This window comes from Candoia aspera, chromosome 8, assembly GCF_035149785.1.
Source record: "Candoia aspera isolate rCanAsp1 chromosome 8, rCanAsp1.hap2, whole genome shotgun sequence".
Lineage (NCBI taxonomy): Eukaryota > Metazoa > Chordata > Lepidosauria > Squamata > Boidae > Candoia > Candoia aspera.
Window position 1 is genome coordinate 5,103,463 of NC_086160.1, and position 15,215 is coordinate 5,118,677.

Sequence of the window (15,215 nt, forward strand, 5' to 3'; positions counted from 1 at the left end):
TGTTTGTACTTAACCGATTTGCTAAAATGCCTGCAGCGTATACATGGAAAACCTGCAAGATCTGAACTTTTAATGCATGGAAAAATGTTAATCCCAGCTAGGAACAGCTGTAACGTTCCCTGTTGTCAGTAAGCGTATGAGACAGTAGGAAACTTATTGGATATGGAGCAACAATCCAAACTGAGTGGCAAAATTTCTTTAAAAAAAAAATCAAGCATGAACTTGCTGCAGTATCCGCACATCTCATCCTACACTTCTGAATCTAGAGATCATGATGTATCTACAGGTGAAAACAAATGTACAGTTAGCCTTGGGCTGGACTCCTTACCTCTTTCGTTATATAGCCATCTTTGTTTATATCATACAAATTGAAAGCCCAGTTGAGTTTTTCCTGCACTGTCCCTCGAAGCAAAATTGAAAGGCCCATGACAAAATCCTGGAAGAAAAAACAAAACCAAAAACAAAGGACAATACAAAAGACGGTGGTTCCTGTTGTTTTAGGTTAACATGGCAGAAGCACTGCATTTTGGCAGCGGGAAAAACGAAATAAACCCGATTGATTGATTGATTGGATCACAAGTCTCTCATGTGACATCTGAGCCCTCAGAACAGCCTTGTAACCTTCCTTTTTAGCTTCATGGAAGCAGAAAAACTTTGAAGATGACAGCCCCTTCTTGCAGAACTCTCCCATTGAACTCTATGGAATCGTAAAAACCCATTAACCAGCTGGATCTTGCTTACTGCTGCAATCGCAAATGGAGAATGCGCCACTTCAACTGAATGAAAGTCAGATTATTTACTACTTATCCCTGAACTCCACCGAGCAGTGAAACCAACCATCTCACGGATCACACCATCTTAAGCTAAAACGCCAAGCAGCTATGGACCAACCCAGCTTACATTTCATGAGTAATTGTTTTTATTATAGTGGAATGGCCAAAGGCAACACTTTTAATAGAAGTGGAAGCCACCTTTGGTTTATTTGTATTAATGGAGATCTGGAACAAAGCAGGTAATATATCTGATTGGCTGTCTTTTTCTGCCCTGTTGCCTTAATTCAATTAAGTAATATAAAAGTTTTGTCCCAGGAGGATTGAAGCTTCTTGGGAGGTAACCTAGAAATCAATGTAATCAACAAATAAATAAGTTTGGGAAGTTACTCGGATGTTACAGCAAGCAAAAGATAATTACAAAGACCAAGTGAAAGGTCATTATTATTTTTTATTTCCCCCAAATGTCAGTGTATGCAGACAGGCATTTCACGGCATCCTTTGGGATTTTATTTGTCCTTCCACTAGACTGCATTGATTTCTCAAAATATATTTTATTGCAAACACGATTTGCATTAAGCCTGTGCAGTGATCCAGATTTGTAGGACCAAATGTGATTCGGAGCATGGATGGCCATGCAAATAGCATCTGTCAGGAACACCTCAACCAGGATCATGCCATGGTGGAGGAGTTCAAGCTTAAGGAAAGACATAGCAGTCAACCATAACTGTAATTTGTATCATTAGTTATTATTCCTATTATCAGATGGTTTAAGCGCACCCTTATCTTACTGTATACCAAAATCACTGGCATATAATGCAATTACCTGTGGATAGATCATGTTATCTAGTGAAAGGTGACATACCATTAATTTAAACGTTACTGCACTGTAGGTATTTTAAATATTCTTCTTTTTAGTGTATTTTTTAGGCTGAGAAAAGAAAAATGAGAACTGTATTGACAGAAGTAAGCCTAGCTGGAATACTGCTAGAAGCACGAGAGAAGTTGTTCTGAGCTTCTTAAAAGAAAAAGCAGAATATCATGCAATAAATAGACCTAAATGAGATATAATTTATCCATGTTGAGAGGTTTTCAATCCCATTGTGTTCAGTGAAGAGATCTGGTGAGCATTTAAAACTGTTTTTCCAGGCAATAGGCCATCACTGCAAGAAGTATCTAGAATGTAAGATAATCATGGAGAATTGGAATTTTTAACACATTAAAAAAATGCCTTTAGTGGCCACTCTGCTTTATTTTCAAATGCCTATGAGCTACTTCATAAACATATAAATAAAGGCGTATTGAATCATTTGCAGACTATTCTATTCCAAAAAAGTGTAAACAATGAATATGCAGATACTGACAAATGAATACATCGGGATTACAAAGGCCTCATGATACATTCAAGTGTTTTACTATCTTCTGAAGGCTTCAGCCCCCACATATTTTTATTTTGTTCGTGATGTTCCTTTGCTCGGTTTATATCCCAGGACTTTAAGGCAGCTTTTGTAATTATCATCTCTGATTTTATTTCCATAATAATCATCCTGTGGGTTAAACTGAGCAGAGGATGTGACAATCTCAGAGTTACCAAGCCAGCTTCCATAGTTGATGCTAGACTTGAACTTTTTCTCTTTGGTCCTGGTCCAATAGCCTAATCACTCCACTTGAAGCTCATTCCAACAGTGGTTTAAATCAGCCTTCTGCATCTAAAAAGAGCTTGGCCCGTGAATATATTTAGTTTCCTCCATGACTTTCCAGATCCGTACCCCTTTCGGAAACCTCTTGCTCCCTGCTCAGTATTTGCAAACATTGCAATACCCTTTGAACTGTATCAGCAAGGTGAGAAGCAACCCCTACTGCCAAGGAAATTGGCACAGAAAAGATTAAGAGGGAATCTTGGGCAACTTTAATGGGCATCGTATTTTCTTTCTCTCTGGCACTCTGAGATTAGAGAATAAAGATGTGCTGTGCTAAAAGTATAAACACCCATCTTTCTGCTACTTGGCCATATTCCATGTTTCCCCAGACCTCCTTTGATGTGAGACTTCACTTGCAAAAAGCCAGAGATAGATGGCAAATTGGGTTTGAATTCTGTTGAAACTAGCCTTAACTACAAGGAATCTGCAACATTTCAGCCAAAATTTACAACACAAAAGTAAGCATCACTTCCATTGTTTTCCACAGGCTTAACACATTGTCCTACCCACTCAACTCAGTAGTGACCTTCTCTGAAACAGAGAAACAGAGGTTCTAAGCATCCTTCTTTCAATCACAGCCCCATAGCACAATCTCAAACCACTACAGAAATCAAGCAGCAGAGCAGGAAGGGAGGAGGAGGAACAGTGTTGGCTGCTCTTCCTGTTTCAAAGCACAGCTGTTTCTGGACCATGCCACATCTGGTTGCAAAAAGGTTTGGCTTGTCAGCTCCTGTTTGGCATACCCTCAGAATCTCCATAGTGGGGAAGCCAAAAGGAATGCCCCATATTAATCTTAAAAGTTTTTGAAGTTGGGGTTAAGGAGAAAATTGGTACCTTAAGGCATCAGGAGATCTAAGGCATCATTTCTTTCTTAAGAATCTTCGAAAACTTCAAAACTTGAGGACCTGGCCTGATCCACTTTTGGGCTGTACCCCTACTCTCAAGCTGTGCACAACCCTGAAGCTCCACATACACTGTCTGGGTCTACATTTCTCCTCCAACCATTGAAAGAAGGATTCTTACTAAAAATGCTGGTTCATAATGGATTGATAAAATACTGCAACATACATAGTCCTTGTTTAGTGCCCACAATTGGGAATGGCAACTCAGTTGTTAAGTGAAGCAGCAGCTAAGTGAAGCCACCACTTTGCTTATGACGTTACTTCAGCTTTCCGTTGCTTTACAGACCTGTGAAGGTCATAAATGTGAGGATTGGTCATATAGTTACTTTTTCATCGCTGTTGCAACTGTGAAAAGTTGCTAAACGAGGCAGTCACTAAATGAGGGCAACCTGCTATTAAGGAAAATTGGGTGGATCTATCCATGAGTTGAGTTTGACTAAAGGGGGTCTTTATTTTGAATGGGAAACCACAAGAAATATCAGGACTGTAGGCTTGGCTGGGAAATCTTATTACAACTTCGTGTTGTGCGCCAGTTACGCCCTTTCCTGGATTGAGATGCCCTCCGAACAGTCACTCATGCCCTGGTCATCTTCCATATCAACTACTGTAATGCGGTCTACATGGGGCTACTCTTGAAGAGCATCCGGAAGCTTCAGCTGGTCCAGAATGCAGCCACGTGGGCAGTTGTGGGTGCCCCAAGTTCGGCAGATGTGACACCACTGCTGTGTGAGCTGCACTGGGTGCCAGTTTGCTTCTGGGTCCAATTCAAGGTGTTGGTTATGACCTTTAAAGCCCTACATGGCATGGGGCCAGGCTACCTGAGGGACCGCCTCTTCCCCGTGACATCCACCCGCCCCACCCAGTCAGGCAGAGAGGACATGCTACGGACCCCGTCAGTAAAGGAATTCCACTTGGCAGGGTCCGTGAGGCGGGCCTTCTCTGCAGTGGCACCCAACCTCTGGAACATTCTGCCCCTGGAGGTGAGACAGGCCCCTTCACTCTCAGCCTTCCGGAAGGATTTGAAGACCTGGTTCTGCTGCCTCGCCTGGGATGGGAAGGGCAACAGCTCTTCCTGGGGGTGGCTGGTGTTGTTGAGTCTCCCTACCGAATGAAATCTGTGCCACTTGGATTTTATATTTTTATTTATTTTATTTTATTTTTATGTTGGTTGCTTGCATTGTAAGTTATGTGTTTGATGGTTTTTAAATTGTAAATTTTATTGTAAACTGCCCAAAGTCCCCCTTTTGGGGGGAGATGGGTGGTGATAGAAATTTGAATAATAAATAAATAAATCTAAAAAGCATCATGGAAGAAGGCATTAGAAAGCCATGCTTCTACAGCAGTCAAATATACTATAGGACCTGTCCATGAAGCCATGGGGATTCAAGGTGGACTCAAGGAAGAAGATCTTTTTTGAGTTAACCTAATCTTTTTAAGGAAAATGACTGATCACACAAATGGACAGAACATTGCCTTTTCAGCCTACTTTCTCAGATGGCTGAGACAGCAGAGGTTCTGCTAAGCTCTTGGAGACGTTATTTTCTTTTCTATAGCATCTGGAGACCTAATGAGCAATACATTTAAATATTACTTTGTGGGGTCACTGAGTTTTACTGCCTCATATTTTTCAAATTTTCCCACTCATTCCAACAGGGCCTTAAAATTGATCCCACTTCCTGCATCCATAGAAATCATACTTATCCATCAGGTACTACCTCTGCCTGGATTGAACCTGCCTGTGCAATCCAAAGATGAAGAGATGCCTCACTGAGAGTTACCATAAACTTCATGGGGTGGGTTAGGCAGCAGGCCCTATCTGTGGTGGCTCCACACTCCAGAGGTACACATGGCTATGTCTGCAAGGCTCCTTTGGCTCTGGGGGCAACCATTGTAGCTAGACCATTCTGTAGTATTGCTTGTAGATCTTTCATTTTCTTTGTTGCAAACTTCCAAGTCTTCATTGATTAGGGTGGTCTGATGGTATGAGGCAATGGCCTTTGGAGACGGGGGGGCGAAAAGATGCTGCCTCGGGAACTGTCTGATAAGAGGGAGCAAACCCCGCAGCTGCCCGTGGGTGGAGCAAGAGGCTCAAAAGAGACCCTCCCTAATTTCTTGGGGGTAAAGGATGCGGCGGGGGAATTGTACTTTCAGACTTGCAAGATTGATGTCAACCTTCCCAGGTAGACCAGGCAGGAAACATGACCAGATGAGCTAATTCTCCTTTATTGTAAGGCTACGTTAACAGAAGCCTGCAGGTCTGAAAATACAAATCTCCTGCCATCTCCTTTACCCCCGAGAAATTAGGGAGGGTCCCTTCTAAGCCTCTTGCTCCGCCCACTGTGCAGCTGTGGGCTATGCTCCCTCTTATCAGACTATTCCCTGGGCAGCATCTGTTTGCCCGGTCTCCCAAGGTCATTCCCACATACCATTACAGGTGGTCGACAAATACGGTTAAATAAATAAAATATACTAAGTAAAGAAGGATGTCCCAGAACAATCACATCACCTCATTGCAGAGGAGTATCAGGAATTGAAGAGGACCAATAGACTTTTCAGTGCTGTATGAACCTTAGAGAGTTTAGAGCTGAGGAGAAACCATTTCCTTTCATTTAGCTCTTAAAACAAGGAGGAATTAACAAAGGTAACACGTTAATTGGAAGATAATGAAAGTTGAAAATAAATACCTGGCTGATTAAAAAGAGCTCCTCTTTTCCTTCCCTAATTGAATGTTTTCTCATTGTATTAAAACTCTTTTGATCCCTTTTCTGCTCAGGAAATGTTGATTGGAGAAGGAATTAAGGGAGAATGTTGACTGGATAGGGGAATAAGGTGTGGAGATCCAGAAAACCAGAACTTGTATTTTCTCAAATATTATACTATTTAATAATAATATTAATAACAATAATTCTGTTGACCTAGTATAGCTGCTTATGAGGAACATAGCTATGTAAGCATATAACCTTTTAACATAGCTAGTCAAGACTTTGGACCACATATAGAACAGAAATAAAACAGCCTTACCTCAAAACTCACACATCCATTATGATCTGTGTCAAATGCATTGAACAGAAAATGTGCATATGTTGTGGAATCTGGAATTAAACAAGATTGATCCTTATTAATTGCATATCAAAAGTTAATATTTTAAAGAACCATAGTCTTTTCTTTGCCATACCCCTATTAATTATTATCTTTTTTGGGTGGGGAGGTAAAGTTATTATTTGATTATTATTAAGTAATTACTTATAAAAAGTGATTGTCATTCCTATATTTTGCTTCACTTTAACCACAGGTATCATGGATGGTGTTAAAATCCAGTTATTGTTTACAGAACTGGAAAATTAACTAAATTACACAGTAGAGTCTCCATTTATATTTGCATAGAAATCAAATCATAACAGCGGAATGATTGGAACAAACCACGCATGGGAGCATTTGCACATGTTTTTCTGTGCTACATATTGACTATTCCAGGTTATTATTCCAGGATTCAAGTTTGGAAGGAGGACAATGCCACTGTCATTTTTAAAACTCGTGATTCTTTGAAGACCCATCAAATTGTTATAAGAAGTGCCATTCAAGGCCTAGACAAGAGACACTGCTCCTAATTATCTAAATAAAAATAGTTTAATTAGAATGGCCACAATTTAATCAAAGAATTATACTTTTAAGTCCAGAAGATAGTTAATGAATAACTTTATGGTTAAGTTCCCCATTGAGTTCAATGAATTTTAATACTCTTGTTGGCTGAATCAAACTTACTTACTTACTTACTTACTCCCTCCCTCCCTCCCTCCCTCCCTCCCTCCCTCCCTCCCTTCCTTCCTTCCTTCCTTCCTTCCTTCCTTCCTTCCTTTCCTTCCTTCCTTCCTTCCTTCCTTCCTTCCTTCCTTCCTTCCTTCCTTTCCTTCCTTCCTTCCTTCCTTCCTTCCTTTCCTTCCTTCCTTCCTTCCTTCCTTCCTTCCTTCCTTCCTTCCTTCCTTTCCTTCCTTCCTTCCTTCCTTCCTTCCTTCCTTCCTTCCTTCCTTCCTTTCCTTCCTTCCTTCCTTCCTTTCCTTCCTTCCTTCCTTCCTTCCTTCCTTCCTTTCCTTCCTTCCTTCCTTCCTTCCTTCCTTCCTTCCTTCCTTCCTTCCTTCCCTTCCTTCCTTCCTTCCTTCCTTCCTTCCTTCCTTCCTTTCCTTCCTTCCTTCCTTCCTTCCTTCCTTCCTTCCTTTCCTTCCTTCCTTCCTTCCTTCCTTCCTTCCTTCCTTCCTTCCTTCCTTTCCTTCCTTCCTTCCTTCCTTCCTTCCTTCCTTCCTTCCTTCCAAAAGGTATATGCCACCACTCCAAATTGCTCTGGTAGGCTTATACAACACAACTCTTAAATTCCTTCCTAACCTCCACCAAGGTCATACTAAGCTCCTTGGGCACTTTGTTCCTTTGTCAGTGTCCATGACAAAAAACGCCACCCTGAAGATCTGAGAGTGTGAACAGAAGGTGAGGGAAAAATGAAATCCTACAAGTACCTTAGGCCTAAGCTATGTAAGTGTTTAGAAACCACAGTGAGAATCTTCCACTGGGATCAGAAGCAACCTGGAGCTAGTGTGGTTCTTTCATTATAGGGGGATGAGAATGATACCTTCTAGGCTAGCTGCAATTTCTGAACTGTCTTCAAAAATACTTCACAAAGAGCAATTGGCAATAGTCCAATTTTGAGGATACCAACATGCGTCACTTCATGTAATGGCCCAACTGGTTTATCAACTGAAGCTAATAATCTGCCCACCACAGATGTTAAATGGCTATCCAGCATCAGTGCTGTTCGCAAGAGGACCCTAGGCAATGTTCTTGACCTTTAAAGTGTGACCACATCCAGAAGAAGCTTATCTCTTGAATCTCTTAGTCAGATAAATACTGTATATTTATTATATTTATATTCCGTTTTTCCTTTAGCAGTTCAATCAGGTATACATCATAATTTATCCCCACAATCAAAATCACTTTGGGTTGAGGATAACTGGTCAAAGTGACCCTGTGAGTTTTCATGGCTGTGTGTCCACTTGAACCTCCTTAATGTGTTAAGGAATTACCTCCTTAATATGGTACATAAATACTGATATTGTTGTAAAAGAATTCAAAATACTTTATAAAAGTATATTTTGTGCTTTATAAAAAAAAATTATTTAACTATGAAAAATACAAAAGGAAATACCAGAGGTGGTCACTGAACCACCCTTTGGGGACTTCTGGACTTCTGGAGGGCTGGTAAGGTCCCAGAAGACTGGAGGAGAGCGAACATCATTCCCATCTTCAAAAAGAGGAAGAAGGAAGACACGGGAAGCTACAGATCTATCAGTTGACATCTATACTGGGCAATGTCTTTGAACAGATTATCAAGCAGCATGTTTGATATACACGCTACAGTTAGGAGACAACAGGGGTTGTCCTAAATAAAGACAATAGGGGTGTCACAAATAAATTGTATCAGATTAATTTTATCTCCTTTAATGGAGTTACTAGATCAGGGAAATACTGTGGATATAGTACACTGGACCAGAATGAAACCTTCAACAGAGTGCCTCGTGATCCTCCCCTTCATAAAATGGTAAAATATGGGCTAGAGGATGCCAAGTTTTAGATGGACTCACAGCGGGCTGAATAACTGCACCCACGTAAGGAATGTGGGCATGGCAAATGTCTCAGAAGGGACCCTCCCTAGTTTCTTGGGCTGTAAAGGCGATGGAGGAGAGATGTACTTTCAGATTGGCAAGATTCCATTAATGTAACCTTACAATAAAGTAGAGCTAGTACTTCTGGGTGTCCTTCTTGTCTGGACTACCTTGCAAGGCTGCCACCTGATCACAATTTAAACATGAGCCTGAGTGTGATGCACCTGCTAAAAAAGCAGATGCAACCATGCAATACATTAGCAGGATCAGAGAGTCCACTCACAGGACAACTTTACACTGCTGTGATTAGACCCCATTTGGACACCTGTAACCAGTTCTAGGAACCATATTAAGAAAGGATACAGGTAGGCCTCACTTAACAACCATTCATTTAACAATGGTCTGAAATTATGACAGCCTTGGGAGAAGTGCTTTATGACCCGCACTCACACTTACGACTGTCGCAAAATGTCACACTTTCCCTGCAGTCATGTGATTGCAGTTCAGGCACTTGGCAGCCAGCTCTCATTTACAACCAGTTGCAGTGTCCCGTGGTCATATGATCTCAATTTGCAACCTGTTTTGCCAGTTTCTGGCAAAAAAGTCCATTCGGGAAGCTGGATTTGCTTAAAAACTGCAGTGATTTGCTTAGCGGCCTGTGATCCACTTAACAACCACTGTAAAAATGGTCATAAAATCGGGTCCAGTGACATGGTGACTAACTTAACAACCGCACCACTTCTTCACGACCAGCTTTCCAGTCCCTAATGTGATTGTTAAGTGAGGACTACCTGTAGTGACAAATTGGACCAGGTTCAGTGAAGGGATACCAAGATGGTGAAGGGTCTGGAAACAAAGCCCTACGAGGAACGTTTAAAGGATCTGGGTATGTTTAGCCTACAGAAAAGAGGACTAAGGGGCATATAATAGCAGTTTCCAAATACCTGAAAGGTTGTTGCATGGAAGAGAAAGTGGGTGTATTCTCTATTGCCCAAACAGCAAGGGAGGAGTTTTATGCTAGACATCAGGGAGAACTTCCCCAGTGAATGAACTGTCACACAGTGGAACAAATTGCCACGGGGTACGGTCAGGTCCTTCCTGGTTAGGTGTCTTCCAAGAAAGGCTGTAGCAGGTCCTGCACTGAGCAGTGAGGGGCATGGACTAGATTACCTCTAGGACCCTTTCAGCAACCACCCAGAGTCCCCCTTTTTTGGGGGCGATGGGCAGTGACAGAAATTTGAACAATAGATAAATAAATGATAGGCATGTAGAATTTGCTACATAAAACTATTCAATATTAAATATATGTATCAACAACATATATTCAAAGCATTATGTTAACACCTTCATAGTATCTATAGTACAGTGGATAGGTTCTATTTCATAAAATAAACTCGAAAACTATTCTGATAAAATAAATCATGGCATTTGTTTATTGCCAGATTCAGAAGATGGTGCCAAGCAGGTTATTTATTCTGTGATTGATTGTAATTAATTATTTTTTTCGTGTTTACCGCAAGAAACATAGGGAAAACTTTAAATAAAAATAAGAACAGAAATCTGCCCTAGTACAAGGTGCGCAGGGGTGACCATTCACTCCCCAAAGGGAGAGGAAGGCCCACAGTGAGGGCTCCCCAACATGGGGTTGCAACCCAGACCCACTGCTGCTGAGTCCAGGCCACCTCCCCTACCTGAGGGGGGACTATACTAAAATATCGGTGGTGTCTGCATGTGGGGGGAGTCGGGGGCTGCTCCTGTGCAGAGAAGGCAGTTAGTACCTTGGTGCCAAGCCTTAGGGGGGTTTTGTAGGCTGAAACCAGCACCTAGAATCGTATCTAGAAACTTATTTGAAGCCAATGCAGAGACTGGAGGAGAAGGATCCATTGATCCAGGGCTGCATCGGCTGCAGCTTCAAAGGGTTCTGCGGAGGCAGCCCCAAGTAGAGAGCACTGCAGGAGTCCAAGGAGGTGCATGAATTATTGTGGCTTTGGGAGACATCAGTCAGAGCTGGGCCAGACCGCTTTCTCCAGCCATCCCTTTGCAGCCTGTCTAGCAGAAGCCTCAAGTCCCAGACCTGGGTCCCCCCTTCAGGAATTCAACATTTCCCTCGCTCTCCTCTGGACATTTGGTGCTGATCTTTTCTTTCCTACTTGAATCTGATCTAAAATGAAAACAAAACACTAACATGCATTAAAATGCATTTTTTCCCCAGACTACTGGTCAGACTGCTCTCAAGCAATTAAAAAAAAACCTTGAATCAGATCCTTCGTACAGTACATTTTTTTTCCCCAATAGATCCAGGCGTTTCACAGCCTTTACTCAGCAAAACATCCAAGAAAGTAAAAAGACCATTACAATTAAAAACAGGCTGATGCAAGGTGCTCTTCAGCTTTTAATGAGACCTATTTAATATGGTTTCTCTTATGACACTGGAATAGAAACCAAGACAGGAAAGGGTGGGGTGTATCATGAATCACCTTCCTGGCCCTTAATGACAGTAACACTGGAGCTGCGTAAAAATTAGATTTCAAAATTCCTTTTGATGGAATTGGTTTCCAAATTGCATTTATGATTCAGATTGAATCCTCCAATCAGACTGAATGCCCCTTAATTCACCGCAAGGCTTTTGTGCATTTTTTTCTGACTCTAACTTAACAGTCTGAATCCAGCATTGTCTTAATGGTTCTTGCTATACTGCCTTGTGGTCTAATGTGGGTAGCATTAGCTGACATCTGATGCAAAGTTGAGAGGGTTGGTTAATACTTCATCCAAGTAGGGCTCTAGTCTTTCAGGGGGATCTGCAGGGAGGGTCAAAAAAGTCAAGATGGCAGCTATGATTCCTTTTAAGCAGCCAATTTCTTGGCTTTTTGACTCTGTGGATGCCCCCCAATCTTTCTAGATGACAAAAACTTTTCTCTGGAAAAAAAAAGGCTCCTGAAATATTCATCCTGTTTCTGGGGGAAAAATGCTTAACCTAGTTACATGTTTTTAACCAAGAAGGATAGCTTTATCTACAAAACAGGATACCTTGAGCATCCTAAGCTCATTCAGTTGTCAGAAAAACCAAGAGAGGTCAAGCACAAACTGTTAATTTGGTCTTCTGTTTTCACAGTTTTGTTATGATTCTTTTGTGTGGATAATCCCATCTCTCTTGCTTGACTCCTAAAAGCCAGGAAATCATTTCTCAGCATCAGCCTGGATACCCTTCCAATGCTGGGGAAAGGGAATGTGTGACAAGAAGGGATTTATTACTAGCCATGAAGTGATCCATCTCTAAACCAACTGCTGGGTCACCTTGGATTAGAATTCCGATTATGTTTGGTCTTCCTTTGAGGGAAATGTTGTCCACTGCAGGAAAAAAAAATGGTGGACTAGATGACCTGTTGGCCAGATCAGGCATGGTTTTTACATTAAAAGGAAAAAGGTGAAGACTCCTTCAAGTTTCAGGATGACTGTATGATTAGTATGATGGAGAGGTTTTTCTGGCAAGCGTAAGGAAGTAGTTTTTTTTAACCTCCCAGTCTATTGTAGCCTTGGATCTCCTGGTCTTTGCTCCAAGCACTAACCATATTCAACCTTACTTAGGGTTTGGGAATTTTTGTGGGGGGGATGTTTTTGTTTTGAGATAGTCAAGGCAGGCTGGGTACTTCCTTGGAACCAAAAAATAAAATCTCCTTTTTGCTGAGCAAAATTCCAGTTGAATACATAGACAGGTCCTTGACATTTTCTGGGAAATAATCTGGAGGCTATTCTGCCTGTGTCTTTTTCCAATGACTCCATCTTGCCTACAGCCCTGGAACTTGATTAGGCTTACTACTGAGTCAATATGTACAGGATTGTGCATATTTGTGTCGTAACTTATTTTTTAAATGAAAAAACAATGGCATTCTTTCAATTAGCACATGAAAATGTATCACCTTCCTGCCAAACTGAAATATCCAAGGAAAAAGAGATCTGTTGTACCATCTTGGAAATGGATGTTGGCTGTGCGCATTCTTGAGGGCTTTCCATCCAGTTCAGGAGGAGAACTGGAGACTGTCCCAGTGTGTTTGTACAGGAAAATATCTCAGTGAATTTGTACAGGAGAATTGGACAGAAGAACACCTTGACGAATCGTACAGAAGAGCTAGCCAGGAGAATGTCCGAATGAATTCATTCAGGAAAACTGAGCAGGAAAACGTTCTACAGGAGAACATCTCAGTGAATTGCTACCATACAGCACAAATATTGCTGTGTGTGGACTGTGAGCATATCCCTCTGATAAACTGTACTGTTTAAGAAAACAGAAAGTTGGCTGGTTTCAGTAAGAGAATGAGGAGGAGCCATAATAATAAGCAGAAACACGATCACCAAGCTGGCTACCCTATTATCCACACTGTACCGAAATATGTAAAACCCAGAAATTACCCACTGATGGTGGAAAGCTGTCAAGTCAGTCAAGGGTGGGGTGGGGAGGAAAACAATATGCCTTACAAAACAAAGGGCGACCCACAGAGATCAGTGGGATATCATACATTTGCATCAACTTTAGGCTTTGAACTATACATTTCAACTGCCTCCTACATTTCTCACTGCCTATCCTAACATAACATTCTGTAGGAGGGAAATAATGCCTATGTAATCCCACCGAGAGCTTATAAAGGAATTATCTAAAGCATTGCCAATTCTCATTATGTGGCTCCAAATAAGAACAGATTTGTAAGACTTCTTTTCTTCTTCCTTAAAGCTCTGACTTTCATCTCTACTATTAATGAAAGAGTAATTCTTTATTCGTCAGCCTGGCAGGGAGCACAGAGGAAAGAATCATGGCAGTCTTTTTCTTAGCAAACCACTGGACCACTCTTAAATTTCCCTTTGCCAAGGGTTTATGAGCTTTGTCAGCTGCAGGACACACGTTGCAGATTCAGGCTAACTTTCTGTTTTCAGAGGAAGGTCAAGCTTGCTTTGTCCCACAGTTAGGAGTAATCCAATATGAGGAATACCGATGAATGAATATGGCCCATAATTTAACTTTTTTTGAGAAGAAGTGATGACCAGGATACTACAATTTATGTCTCTAGAACGTTTGACTTAATTTTTGAAGCTGTATTTAGCTTTTCCTTCTTTCTAACCCCTGCTTTTCATACTACCTCGCCTGACAAAGGTACACAGAAAATCTTGATAGCGAGATGGGCATGGAAAGTTTTGGGTCATAAAAAAAGGGCCTCTATTATTACTGTTGTTTTCTTAATAAGACTCTTTTTTAAAAAGAAAAGAAAAGAAACAAAGTGTAGTGACATTTATTGCCACTATTTTTTCAAAGCTTAATTATAGCTAATGTATAATCTGTTACAATGTAAGACATTCAAATTTGATATTCTCTGATGCACACAGCTTCAAATAAAACATACTTTGCTCTCATTTTTTTATTCTTCATTCCTAGAATGCAGATCCATTTAGCCTGTGTAAAACAATGCAGAAGCAAAAAATATAGGTGTTCTACCAGCATCTTTGTGTGCAGTTAATTACCCTACAGGAGAATCCCCAATTATGTGCCTCCTTCTCCCAACCTCTGCCAAAATCCCAAATCTTCTCCAGGATGGTAAGATTACTTGCTATGGCTCCAGGATTATGCTAAAAAAAATGTAGGGAAATTTTGATGAGTTTGATTTGTTTCCTTCTGTTATTTCTCCTGAGCTTTCAAAATGAGGTGAGGTGTCTGGTTACCACGTACTCTCTTGATCACTGCCCATCTTTACTTATTTTATTTGTGGTGGTGGGGGGGGGTTGCCTAGGTGGGATCAGGGAGAAGTCAATATGTCTTTGCGTGATGGTGCAGGGCCATCAGCCTTAAAGAAGGTCTGCCCACAGGTTAAGAAACCCTCTTTAGATCCAGAGGATGTGGCTAACTATCATCTAGTTACAAGATGCCCTTTTTGGTGAAGAAACTGGCATCTTGCATTGGAAGATATTCTGGGAATATCTCACTTGATCCTGTTCTGATGGGGTTCAATACCACCTTTCGGAAAGAATCAGGACTAGGGTCTGATAGATCACCTCCTACAGGAAAAAGACAGTGGAAGTGCTTGGTATCTCATGGTATTTTCTTGAACTTTCTCTGTAAGTTAAGGTCACTGGGTTACCCTGGTTCTGTTCTTACCTGCAGGGATTGTCTCAGAAGATAATATTTGGGGACGGTGTCCCTACAGCCTGGCA

The 15,215-nt window shown here is 41.3% G+C and overlaps 1 protein-coding gene across 2 annotated transcripts in view; it reads right to left on the reverse strand.

Moving 5' to 3' along the window:
- Positions 1-15,215, reverse strand: part of KCNIP4 (potassium voltage-gated channel interacting protein 4) — a 297,520-nt gene that overhangs the window by 4,310 nt on the left and 277,995 nt on the right. For both annotated transcript variants that reach the window (XM_063310637.1, XM_063310636.1), the window contains exons 4-5: positions 6,394-6,464; positions 329-436 (exon numbers count right to left, since the gene is read on the reverse strand). In XM_063310637.1, the coding sequence (XP_063166707.1) occupies positions 329-436; positions 6,394-6,464 (179 nt within the window). The remainder of the gene's footprint in view (positions 1-328; positions 437-6,393; positions 6,465-15,215) is intronic.